Source organism: Grampus griseus (genome assembly GCF_964374135.1).
Source record: "Grampus griseus genome assembly, chromosome: 3".
NCBI lineage: Eukaryota > Metazoa > Chordata > Mammalia > Artiodactyla > Delphinidae > Grampus > Grampus griseus.
The window spans coordinates 92133330-92146821 of NC_139019.1; the positions used below are offsets into that span (position 1 = coordinate 92133330).

The following is a 13492-nucleotide window of genomic DNA, read 5'->3' on the forward strand; positions in this document are numbered from 1 at the left end:
ATCACGGGCAGTAACATAATCTGCTGCATAATAGTAATAAAATGTGGACATTTTCTGTGCCCATAGTAAACATATGCACCCAAAGCAAAGTTAATACCAGTGGGCTTAACCAGTTTGTGAGCTATGAACCCGGTTGTCTCTCCCACCCTCATTTCTACAGATTAAGAACTTACCAGGCCATGGAAAAACCGGGAGTGTCAGCAAGTGTTGTAATACAGCAGTGCCCTAAAAGGCCATGCCTTCCTTTCTAGCAGGAGGGCATTTGTGGTTGAGTGCAACAGTCAGGTGTTTGTAAGTCTTTCTCTGTGATTACCCATTGTTACCACAGCCAGCCCTTGTGTATGTGTGTGTGTGTGTGTGTGTGTGTGTGTGTGTGTATTTAAGTTAGGTCGCTGCATGTTTCACTTAGTTCTCGAACCAGAATGTTGGCCAACTTAGGGACCAACTAACACTTTTATTTTACTTTCCAGAATCTGCAGAGGTGACGTACATTATCTGAATGACCCAGTGTTCTGCATATTTATCTTTTGGTCTTCTAATTGCAGGTCATTTCCCCCACTGTGTACTCCATCTCCAAGCAGCATTCACAGGGTTAGGCAGATTCTAAGAGTAGGTCTCTAGAGAGACAGCTCAGTGCATCATCTTTTGGCACCATCTAATCTTTGATGTAATGCTGTTCAGAGAAAATGACCTTGTAACTCATTTATGGTTTCAGTTTACATTCTGCCCTCTCCCATGACCAGTAACACCTGGGAGAAGACTGACTTTTGAGGGAGATTCTTAATAGCACCACTTCAAAGGGTATTTGCAGAAATGAAGAGCATGTATGTGCACATAAATTCTCCTTGTATTACAGTACTGGGTTTCACAACCTCCCAGCCAATTAGGCAGAATAGAACTTGGCTCCACGCGCGCGCACACACACACACACACACACACACATTGGCAGAGAGATGATAAAATATACTCCTTTGCTGCTCAAAGAATTAATTATGCAGGTTGGACATCTGCCACTCTAGTTCCCTCTCCTAATTGCTGGGGGTGGGCACCTATCCTTGGTAAGTCATAAAAAGGCCATTGTTTAAGCACATAGAATCCCACTAAGGGTAGAAAATAATATTATAATTATGGTCATTAACAAGCAAGCCATGCAACATCTTCATAGCAGGTTTCTGAGAAGTTACGTTAACCAGCGAAATAAGCAGCGTATACGTCTGTGGTATACTTAGGCTCCGAATAAAGCCATGACCCTGCTTTGAAGATTGTTCTCATATAACAGTCTCCCCAAAGAAATATTGATAAAGACAGTAAATGAGCAGAGGAAAATACGAATTTAGAAACAGGTACTAAATAGATATAGTTCAAAATTTACATGCAGTTTGGTAGAAGTGATAGGAAGCATGTCAATTAGATTGATTCTGTATGTGGACTATACTGTTGGAAAATAAATAGCAGGTTTTGCCATGAAAAGCTTGAGAGGTTAGAAAAAATAATTTGAATGATAATCTAGTTGGCATTTTGAGGGGCCGGGGTACCTTGCCTGAGTGGTCTCTGATTCCTCCACATTTTATTTTTCTAATTTGGCAATAATCATTGCAAGCTAATTGTCTTATAGACTTTAAAAAATGAGGTTATTTTTCACTATGCATTGCCCTGAGAATAAAACAAGCCTGGAAAGAAAGAAGGAAATAAAGATTACAAAAGGCAAAAACCATGAGCATTTTCTTCTAAACTTGTATGCAGTGATAGACAATTGAAACTTAAATGCCCAACCATCAAATACATTTAAGGGAATGAGGAAGAAATAGTACCTTTTCTCCATAAAACTATATTAGTGGGTTAAAATATATAAAGTATACTTGAAAGCAAAAAAAATTGGTTTTAACTAAGAATTGCTCATGGATATCTAAATACATATCTATCATGATTAGTGTATTTAAACCAACATGATTCTTCATGTTCTGTTGTTTCTAAACATAGTCATCAATGAGATAAATGTAGCATTATAGAAAAAGACGCAATGACTAACATATTCAATGAGCATAAACACTCAACCTTCCCCCGAATTCAAGCAAGACCTTTGCATGTTCTCCAATTTAAAACATTAAAATATTTCATCCCCTCTGTATTTTCACAAATACTGATGTTTTCTTAATTGCTGAGGCTATAGCTTGCTTCTCTGATTCCTGACATCTGGAAGAGCAGTATTCGAGAGGGTTTGAGGATTTTACTTGAGCAAAAACAAACAGTTGTTTATTTTATATATGGAAGACAGTTTTAAGAGAACACACTTCTCTTGTGAAGACTAAGACAAACTTTGGTTTACTTGTTTAATAAAACAACAGTTGTGAGGGATTCCCATGTGCTTACATTTCTGAGGTGCTCACACCACCACCACCACCAAGAGAGAACTTGGTGAAGTTTAAGAGAGGAAAAGTTAGTTTAACCGGTCTTCATGAAAAACACAAACTTGAATCCAGAAACCTGAATGCAAGGGATACAATTTAAACCATGTGTCCACTTTCGGAGCATCAGTTGACTAATACCAAGAAGAATGAACAGCTTTGGGGTCCAGCAAGCACAGATGCTCTCCAGAAAGATAGATCAACTTACCTTCTTTTCTGACCCACATATTATCAGCACTCAGAAGCCTCTATCACAGGATCATTGTCAGCTTCTGATATTCTGAACTAGGTAAGAAGCAGCCTGTGGGGTTGCATCTGTGTCGTTACTATTGTGGCCACTGAGAGCTGTAGCGAGATCTGGCCGTGGAGGTGCCTCCCCCCACAGAGTTCATTACATCCTTACCCCTCAGCCTTCTGTCTTCCTTGGCTTGCATCTGGCAGCCATCACATACCCTCCCAGATCCCTCGCTGCCACCCTTACTTCCTCTCTTGACAGCACTAGTGGATGTCTTGCTAAATGTTGGTTTTGTTTGTTTTTTTAAATTTGTTGATGGATATTCCAACTGCTATTACAGTTGACATAACCTATACATTTTTTAAAATTGCACTTAAAACACACTGTGTTAGTTTCCTAGGGCTGTCAAAACAGAGTACCCCAGACTAGGTGGCTTAAACAACAGAAATTTATTTTCTCACAATTCTGGAGTCTCGAGATCTGAGGTCAAGGTGTCAGCAGGGTTGGTTTCTTCTGAGCCCTCTCACCTTGACTTGTAGATGGCTGTCTTCTCCCTGTGTCTTCACATGGTCTTCCCTCTGTGTAGATGTGTCCTGATTTCCTCCTCTTATAGGTACACCAGTCATAATGGATTAGGGCCCACCCATATGACCACATTTTAACTTAATTACCTCTTTATTACCCTATTTCCAAATTCAGTTACATTCTGAAGTATTGGGGGTTAGGACTTCAACATATGAATTTTGGGGGAAACACAGTTCAGCCCATAGCACATGCTTTAAAATGATCTTTTAGAGGATCTATCGCCGCTGCTGTTTGCCTCCCCTGCCCCTTGATTTGAGTTCCTAGGAGTCAGGAACTCTATTTTTCTTCTTGTGATATCCAGAGTCTATCTGTGTGCAGCACGCTGCGGGCATTTCACAAACTCATGGTGAATGCCTGCATGGACAAAGGTATTCTAAGTTATTTGAGAGTAAGGATAATGATTGTCATTGATTTTTTTCCTCTTAAGTCCTTCATGTTAAGAGTCTTCAAAACACCACAGGTATAGGAATGAACAAAGCTGTAATGTAGGTAGCATATATTTCTAATCATCTACCACCTTTTCCCCAAACCAAAAAATAAAAGTTTAACTACTCCCCTTTAGATTCTGTGTCCAGGGATATACTGAGTTCTTAGAGACCAGCCAGACAGGTGTTAAGAATGTAATTGAGATTCTTATATGTCCCTGCCATTTTGGGCTTAAAATTCTGACTCAGAAGGAGACAAGATGAATTTACCACAAGGCCAAAGTGACATTTATTTTTCGTAACATATACACTGATTACTTTATGATTCACACACTAAGAAAATGCCTAATTAGAAATGCCCTTGGTCAATCTGTAGCTAAATTAATATGTTTCAAAAGAACAAATTTGAAGTAGGGAAGGAACTTTCCTTAGTCATGGATTTGCCGGCAGATACTCATTGGCATACAGTCGCTGGCTGTTTTTCTTTAAAAAAAAAGGAAATTTCTTGGAAAAAAAACTTGTAATAAGTATTGTAACAGTAAGTATAATAATTTCTGAGGGGTAAGCTATTTTTCCCTACAGATCAGACTTGGGTGGCTTCAGTATTCATGTTTTGGACCTAGAAGTTAAATGCTAATGTAGTGTCATTTTGTTAAAGTAGAATATCATAAAAAAGCATAAGAAAACAGATACAACATTTACTTGATTTTGCTTTTCATTGCATCCATGTGTCTACTATGTTTCTACATGTATTTCTATCAATGTTTTTGGTTTACAGTAGAGTATTATTTCTTGCTGATATGTGTCATGTTTTTAATTATACTTAAAGCATGCCTTGAAAAGCAGTAATGTAGAGATGTCATCGTCTTTTATCTATTTATTTGAGTGAATTTACAGTAGGTCCCAATTTGAGATCTCCTATAATTTCCCAAAGTGGGATTCTGTGTGCTGTAACTTTCTTTTAAGCCTTAAACAAAGCTTGTGTATCTAAGATGGCAGTTTTGTTCTTTTCACCCATTCCTGGTTCAGGGGAATGTCAGTGGTGGCTGTTTGTCCCAGACAAGGCAGATGGTGGCATTCTCCTAGAAGGAACTGAGCAGAGCAGGGAAAGCTGAGCAAGAGGCAGGAGTTTGGGGTTGGGGGAACCGCATGGCCCAGAAAGCAGACCCAGTCCGAAGTCAGAAAACAGGCCCAGTTCTTGCAGCATGAGCTCTCAAATATTTAAGACCTAAATGTGTGTGGTGGCTGTGGACTGGTGTAATTTTGAAAGAGAGGTGGTAGGCAATTTGCATTCTGGGATAATTCGAGGGCATCAGGATGGCGGAAAGAACCCAGCTTCAGAACCTGGGAGCCTGGCTTGAGTTTGAGTCCTATCCTACACTGTGTGACTTTGGGCAAGTCATGTGACCTTTCTGAGTTTCAGTTTCCTCTTCGCTGTAATGATAAGACCTATTTACAACCTACCTTCAGGATAAATTAGGTAATGCATGTAAGATTGCTTCGTACAGTGGGATGTGCCATAAATGTCCCTGGGGTTGAGCAAAGATAGTTTCTGTTAGACTCTCCCACAAAACAGGCACAGCCGTCACATTTTGTGCCTCAGACCCCCTGACCGAAGTGACTGATGGGGACATTGAAAACATTGCAGTCAGCCCGATGATTAGGCTACCACATCTAGTGCTTTCAAACATAAACAAAAAAAGACATACAAGTCTGTTAACCAATTAATGAGGTGTAATTCTTAATATTATTTATTAAATGTGAAGCTCATTTACAGCATCTAGAGAATCAGATCTGGAGGGAATCTTACCTAATTTTCTCCCCTCCCTTCAAGCAGGGCTGTATCAAATGTAAATTAGCCCTGACAGATGGTTGTTGGATTCGGTTTCTAAATTTCTTAAAGAAGATTTCACAGTTTTCCTCTCTAAATTCTTTTAGTAATTTAACAATTCTTATGCCAAGTTCTTCCTTACAGCTGACCTAAATCTGTAGTCGTAATTTAAGTCCTTATCCCCTCGCCTGCCTTTACCAGAGATGGAGAACAGCTAGTCAGCAACCTTCTTAGGATCGTCATAACCCTTTTTAATATTGAAAGAAGAGTTGCTCAGTGGGACTCACTCTCTCCACCTCGTCCCACCCCTGCCCCACCCCCATATGCAACAGCTAGCGTTCTCTGAATCATTCATGGCGATGCCACCAGTCCCCTGCCCTGCCCCTCTCTGAGACACTTGGCTACTTTCAGGCAGCTGGGCAGAGTATGTTGTCAGCGGACGTGTGGATGTGGGGAGGATGCAGGCTGCTTCTTCCTTTCCTCCATATGTTTTGTGCATAATTGAGCCTTCTAATAAATGAGTCAGGATTTAACAGTGTTTGGTGGGTACATGACACATTTATCTCATAAACATGGAGTTTTGCAAGGATGCTTATCACAGGTTGCTTTGAAAATTAGGCCTCCCCAGTGCCTTCGTTTGCTCAGGCAGTAAGCCACGAAGCTACCACTTTGCATGCTAAAAGATAGCACTGATTGATATCTCTGCTCTGCTGGACTTGGTCTTGGAAGACATTGAGCTAAAACTCTCCTGAGTGCAGTGTACATTCAGAAGCACACTGACAGTCTGAAGAACTGACGGGCTTCCCCAGCACTCTAAGTTGCAATTGGCAAATAAGTGACCATTGAGGAGAATTGAGCTCATTAAGCTGTTCCCAAGTGGTTTCAGAGTGGATCCAGTTTTTAATCTGAATGTGTGTACTTTTATATCTCTCTAGGTTTCTTACCCAGAGCTTTCTGTCTGGGTCAGTCAAGAACCATTTCCAAACAAGGAAATGGAGGGAAGGCTTCCTAAGGTAAGATCTCTAGCTGACATTTTGTTAAGGTTTTTTGGTTTTTGGTTTTTGGTTCTTTTCCATTTAGAAACAATTTCAAAACCCAATTATTTCTAATTTTAATACTCATTATTGTCTACTATAATAATCCATTAACCTGATACTATTATGACCTTGGAAATAACATATACTACAAAAAGAAAAAGAATATCCTAAAGTCCTGTGACTCTTACAGTTCATACTATCTTTCTTTCTTGACAAGTCCAAAGTCCAAAGCAAATTTTCATCTAAGAATCATGGAACCAATTTGTCAAATGTACCTTTTGCAGGTTTTTGTTTTGTTCGTTCCATTCCTGGGTGGATAAACTCAAATATGAAGATATCTAACTAAAAGTTATCTTAAGAGTGTAAGATGGTGACAGTTTTGTCTGGTAGTAATACCTGACTATCTGATAAGATTACCCATGAAACAAAACAGAAAGAATATAAAAAAGCTGTTATATTTTTTCTTATAATTTTTAGCCTAAAAATATTTTCTATAAACATGCTTTCATTGTTCAGACATCTTAAGGCGTGACAATTCTCTGCCTTAAGAAAATTTGTAAAATTTACATTTTAGATTTTAGCAGCATTTCAAAACAGCAACAACAACAACAAAAACATTTACCAGTTTTTACTGTAGATACCTTTGGACTTTCCCGTTAGGGTAAATATCAATTTGACCTTAAGCAAGGAGGACTGTACTTTTTACCACTGACCAATTGATTTTGCAATTAAAAAAAAAAAATAGAGTCCATTGAAAATAAAATTTCCATTTAAAAATTTCTTAAGTGTAATTGACCAATGGAGAGGACTCCCCAGCTACTACTGTCATTTCAACTTTGGGAAACTATCTTACTTACCCTTAATGGTTTCAGCAATTTCTTATCTTTTATTAACAGGCAGACATTAGTTAAAGAGATTATGTCTACTGGCAGTTTGCACTGGAAGAAAACAGTTCTAAATCACTTTTAATCTTTCAGAGAATTTCTGAAGGTCAAGGTTGAAATCATTGGCAGCAAAGTGGGTGAACCAAATGATTTGGGCCCTGCCTGACCTAGAGTTACTCTGATCTTGTAGAGTTGGAGTGGAGCTGCGCTAAAATACTGGAGCTTTACTTAAAACACACCCACACCCCACCTCCTCAGCAGGACCACACCACCGGGGGCGCCGTATAGTCTAGACATTCTTTACTGGGCCACCTCAAGGCATAATTCCCCTGAGTAGCTGAGAGGAAGATGTGATTATGCAAGAGAAGGGGGAGAGTATAGTCTTTTCATTAATTCCTGCCCCATTGAGGCATCCAGAGGTCCTCTCTTTGATACTGGTGGTATCAACCAGAGGGGTAGACTGGTCAAGTTCCTCAGTGAGGTCAACAGTGCCTCCCTTTCCTCTTGGAAGGCCAGTCTGTGTCCTAGGCCTTCCCTGCATTGAGGTATGCTCCAGGGTGCTGGCATAGTGGATCCTGGAATTCAGGTCTTCTGTTATTTTGAGTTCTTTCCTCTCTAAATATATGAATAGTATTTCAAGCATAATATATTTGTCCTTTTTCTAGCTGTTGCCTTCTGGAAAAGCACGTCTTTGCATAATCATATGGAAAACAATCTTGGCTTACTTGGCCCAAAGCACATTATTGAGTAACTGGGGGATTCATGTACTAACAGTCATGAGCAGAGAGGGCCATCCTACCTGAGGTACATCAGCGAAGAGACGTCTAGGAGCACATCCCCTCCTCCAGCCTTCTGGATTACTCAAGCTCCTCAGTCCTGTAGGGACCATTATATGGTGGATGATAGAGGAAGATATGACACTGTGTGTATGAATTCTTGCAAGGCCTTACTTGTGGGGAGTAAGACATCTTTGTGTCTCCTCTTCAAAATACCCCCTCCCCTTGCTGCAGAAGCTTGAAATTCCTTTAATGGGGGCAGAAATATCTTTTTTTGTTGTTAATGAAGGACAGGAGGTAGGGACTGAAATCTAGTAAATTCCAGCCTCCAAAGGGAGTATACACAGAACTTTATCTCCCCAGGAGCTCCCCAGGGTGCCTCGTAGCAGAACTCCCTGCATGGTTTACCACCACTGCCTTGTTATCCTCCAGTTATTTAGGTGTCTCCCATACAGCAAATGAATTAAGGGCAGGCTGGAGGGACTGCTTTTGTCTCCGTTGACTTAAAATCTAATAGAGTGCTCAATCCATGTAGTAGGCACACAAAACATGAATAATGAAGGGAAGACATGCGTGAACATTTTGGGTCCTTGAAAGAGAAAAAAATAGTAAACGTGATAAATTCAAATCTGAAATAATCTCCTTCACGTTTTTTTTCCTGAAAGGACATCTTTCCCAATTACCCAGATCCCACCCAGCTCTATTTCATTTTGTTGTATATTTTTTTATGGAGATAAGAGATTAGTAAAACTGAGACTTATATAAGGACCAACTGATGTTCTATATATTCACTTCACAGTAAGTCTGAAGGAGGCAGTGTTAAGGCCAGCCATGCAAAGAGTATAGCTGTTGAGTGAAATGTGTTATGAACTTTTGATTTCCCTTTCTAGGCCTATGACAGTTAACAGCCATTGAATTCTTCATTTGCCCAAAACTTAAGCTTGTCATATCCTGAACCATGATGCTAACTGGTTGATAGGGGAGGAGAAACAGACATTAAAGACATCAGGATTACAGTGGATTTCTTTTTTTAAGTAGTGGGATTGCATGCCAAAATTTCAAGATTGAAATTATTTTCACAAGTGAAGGGAACTGCCCAATACAATGCTTTTGGATATTTATCTAGATCCTTAAGTGTGTGTAAATGATGAATTATATTTTAATTTAATTTTCTGGTTTGGTCCTGTTGGTATTTAATGATACAAAAACAACCTCTAAATCACAAACTAAGACTGGAGCATTAAAGTACGTACTGAGTGGATTTCATATACGTTCTAAAAATGTTACATGCTCTCAAAGTCTGAGATTTTTAAAACATATTTAGGTATAACAGATGTTTAATATGGGAACCCTATACAGTAAATAAGACTTCTTAAAGTTGAATTATCTGTTACATTTAGTTCACTCTGGTGGCTGCTGAAAACACTTATTTGGTTTCAAGTTGCTTGGAAGTCCCTGACTTCTGAATTTAAAAAATTTGAATAAAGTAATTTGCAGATCACAAAGCAAGATTATCACTTTAACCCAAGTACTTATATTCAGTCAAATTGGCTTATTATAACTATCCTGTTAGAACATGTAACCTGAACAAAAAGGAAAAGAAAAAAAAAAAACAGATCTTTTAAAACCATAGTGGATAATTTTTTTTAAGACAACTCCAGTAATTAAGTGTTAGCCTAAAAGAGACTCTTGTCAAATGTTCACTGTATTCATTTCTGAATGAGGCATAAAGTCTAGTTGTGATAAGACCTTTATTTTGCATCATCGTTGGGGCAAATGGGCTTCATTGTCCTGTCCTCTTGCTGTTTGGTTGTGATGGGGAGCTTCTCCCTGTGGGTACTCAAAGGATCATCAGTCACAGTGTGTTTGGATTCTCCGAGTCAGAACCACGAAACCCTCACTCATCAGGATCGTGAGGAGAGACTAGAAGAGCCCCAGTCAGTCCAATCTAGCTGAATCTCACTCTCTTCTGGCCTTGGTTTCCCACTAGTTTCCTCTTTTCTGCAGCCGCCGCCTTCCCACCCCCAGCCCACATGATTTCCCTCCCAGACACTCCCCTGCCTTTGGTACCCACTTCTGGTTCTTACTATAAGGCCCATAGGGACTGTCCCAGTTGCTTCTAGAATAAACTGTACATAAATTACATTTGTGCAGTTGTGGCATGCTTTAAATATTTTTATTATGTATTAGAAAACAAGTATCCCCACCACGGCCGCTGAACTCTTTAAAAAAAGTGTTAGCACTCCTAGGAACACCTCTCACCCAGTCTTTTGTCGGGGGTCCTATCGGGTCCTGGAAACTGTCTTCAGGAACCTGACTCTGGGGAATGCTGTCTCCTGCATGGCTGGGCCCAGCCATTAGGGATGTGCTTGATGCCACTGCAGCCACGGCAGCTAGTGTTTAATTACTTCATGCCCCGACAGACCTAATATTTACATTCAGGTGAACTGTGTTTAATATGTAAGCTCTGCAAAACACCAGGAGTTCAGGGATAAAAGGCGGGAGAGAGAAGCAAAAGTTTTCAAATGGTTTTAGGAGCGTGACTCAGTGTGTCTCTTTTCTGTGTGTGTCTGTCTGTGTGCTCTTCAGGGAAGACTTCCTGTCCCAAAGGAAGTGAGCCGCAAGAAGGATGGCCAGACCGAGGCTGCCTCCCTGCATCCACTTGGCAGCAGTGAGCTCCACTCCCCGGGAATCAGTTACCTCCTCTCTTTTTAATCACCTCCATTTGTATTACACATGGTGTATGGGTATTGATGAGGTCATGGTATCATATATGGGATTTTTTTCTGTGTAAATCATCAAGTATAAGAAGAAACTATGGGACTCTGAGCCTTGCTTTAGAGAATTTACAGTGGACAAATAGGTATCATCAAACCAGTTTTTAATCATTCTGACTCAAGTGAAAACGCTCAGAATTTCACACTGTGAATCCACGTTTACAACCCTTACAGGTGGGCCTTCAGGCCTGGTTTGCTACGACGATGTCTTCCACAACTCAAACCCCCTCTGCTCTCACACAACCGGTCCACTTCTGCCTTTTCACTCACACAGCTCCCGACTGCTTCTTGCAGAGGCTGAGAGTCCCCATTTTTTTTTTTTTTTCATTTAGATGTAACAAGCCTAGTAGTTTATGTTCATCAATTGTCTGTATATCTCTATATTTTATCCATGTACTCTTTCGATGTATAGAAGTAGTTTGAAACTCATTGTTTCCTTGTGGTAAGTGATCGAGATGCTGCCACAGGACCTGAGACACTGATGAATGGTGCTATTTTGGACTTTCAACATGCTCCTTGGCAAGGTAGCTCTGATGGAGTTATTTTTTATTTTCATGTTCTAAGAAGGTGTTGGTACTCTGTTTCCCCGAATGTTGTTCTCTAGACTGGATTGACTTGTTCTCCTTGTGTCTTCAGTGTGGCTTTCTTCTTCAGCGTTGTAGGTTGAGTGAGTGCCACCACAGAGCGGTAGAGACCCATGTCTCATGGGCTGGCACTCCTGGACACGCAGTCACTGTAGCGGGAGCAATCACAAAACTGTAATTTCCTTACCAAATCTCTTCCTTTCCATAGCCTCGCCTGCCTCACTTAGAGAACGAAAAGCAATAATTTGACAGGCATTTTTAGATGTCTCTTTTGGTTCTTTTCATTTGAAAGAATATTTGGGGAAGAAAGGGCAAACTTTTTTTTTTTAACAAATGCCCTCTGAAAAAAATCTAAAAAACTGACATCTCAGTAGGAACATGAAAATTAGACCTTTCCCAAAAATTAGGTTGGAAAAAAATGTTTTTACAAATTTTTTTTTTTTTTAAAGGCAGAGCACTCTCTTTCGGCAGTTCTGATAAGCAAGGTGTAGATTTTACATTTTTGTCCTTGCTCCCAATGAAATGGATAAACAAAAATACAATCAGACAATACCATCCACTCATGGAATGTTGTTGTGTTAGCCAGTCTGAAAGCCCACCTTAATTTTTATATAACTGTCTTTTAGCTCTTCCTTTGACAGGGCAGGCTTTGTTCTGAACTGTCCCGCTTCTGACTGTTACACATCAACCGACGCATGCACTGCACTTCTTCGTTCTCTTCTCGCTCCCCCATTGGCCTGAGTTTCCTGTGCATTTACCCCCCTCCCTCCTTTGTTAGAATAGGTATATCCGCTGTGTAAATAGAGCAAGAAAACAGTATTCTGCATCTGTGGCATTTCCGTAGAGTTGCAGTTGTGTACTGCTGAATATGCAGGCTTTTGTAGCAATGTGATCTTTACTGATGCACTCACAACAAGTACCCAATGTATTTTAGCTATTTTAGTAGTATTCAATAAATATGCAAGCTGTATGGTAACTGGCTTGGCTCGTCATTGGAAAGGCCTACTTTTGAATGCTTTCACTTGTTCATGTTAATTCATGTGCTCTCAGAGCCCCAAAAGTAGACCCAAGGACAAATGTCAAAAGAGATAGAATCAGCTCTGCCTTTCATGCATTTTCCCTTCTGAGGGTTTTATGAGATTAGGGGCTAGGCAGTGGCTCATTAGGATGGTATTTGCAGAGCTGCCTCTGGGTACAAAGGAGAATTAAATCGAGACCCTTTTATTTCTATATTTTTTCTCTTTCAGGGCACTCCCACACACCTCAAAACACTCTTTTTTACCCCTTGCCATAAAGACCTACTGTGTGGTATTCTTTACCCATCTCAAAAGATACCTGACCTTGCTGCTTCATGGAATATTTACACACACACACACAAAAGTGTACAAATGTATAAGACAAAAGGCTTTATCCACTTGTAAGTGGATAAAAATTTGAGATAGGATTTTAAATCATGAATTCATATATAGCCAGCTACCTGGAATCTAGCAAATGATAAGCTAACATCACAGCTGGGAGGAGTTACATCTTGTCTTCTTTCCCTGGTTAAACTGGAACAGGAAAGGTGATGAGGCCAGGCCAGGAGGACGGTAGGCTGGGTTGCTTTATGCCCCTCTGTGTTAATCTATTGCCACATAGCAAATTACAGCCATACTTGACATCTTGGAACAACAAAATTTGCTTGTCTCACAGATTCCATTGGTCAGGAATTCAGGAGCAGTTGAGCTGGTGTTTATGGCACAGGATCTGTCCTGGGTTTGCAGTCAAGAGGTGAGCAGGCCGCAGTCATCTGAAGGCTTAAACAGGGCTGGAGAATCTGCTCCCAGTATGGGTTGCTCACATGGCTCTTGGCAGGAGAACTCAGTTCCCCCATGCATGGGCTTCTCCACAGGGCCGCTTAAGTGTCCTTATGACCTCTGGCTTCCCCCGCAGTGAGTAATTCAAGAGAGAGCT

At 40.3% G+C, this 13492-nt stretch overlaps 1 protein-coding gene across 4 annotated transcripts in view; it reads left to right on the forward strand.

Annotated features, from left to right (window-relative positions):
- Positions 1 to 12515, forward strand: part of NREP (neuronal regeneration related protein) — a 29191-nt gene extending 16676 nt beyond the window's left edge. For all 4 annotated transcript variants that reach the window (XM_082652343.1, XM_082652345.1, XM_082652344.1 and 1 more), the window contains exons 4-5: positions 6417 to 6494; positions 10768 to 12515. In XM_082652343.1, coding sequence (XP_082508469.1) covers positions 6417 to 6494; positions 10768 to 10893 — 204 coding nt within the window. In that variant the 3' untranslated portion in view covers positions 10894 to 12515. The remainder of the gene's footprint in view (positions 1 to 6416; positions 6495 to 10767) is intronic.
- Positions 12516 to 13492: the final 977 nt, after the last annotated feature.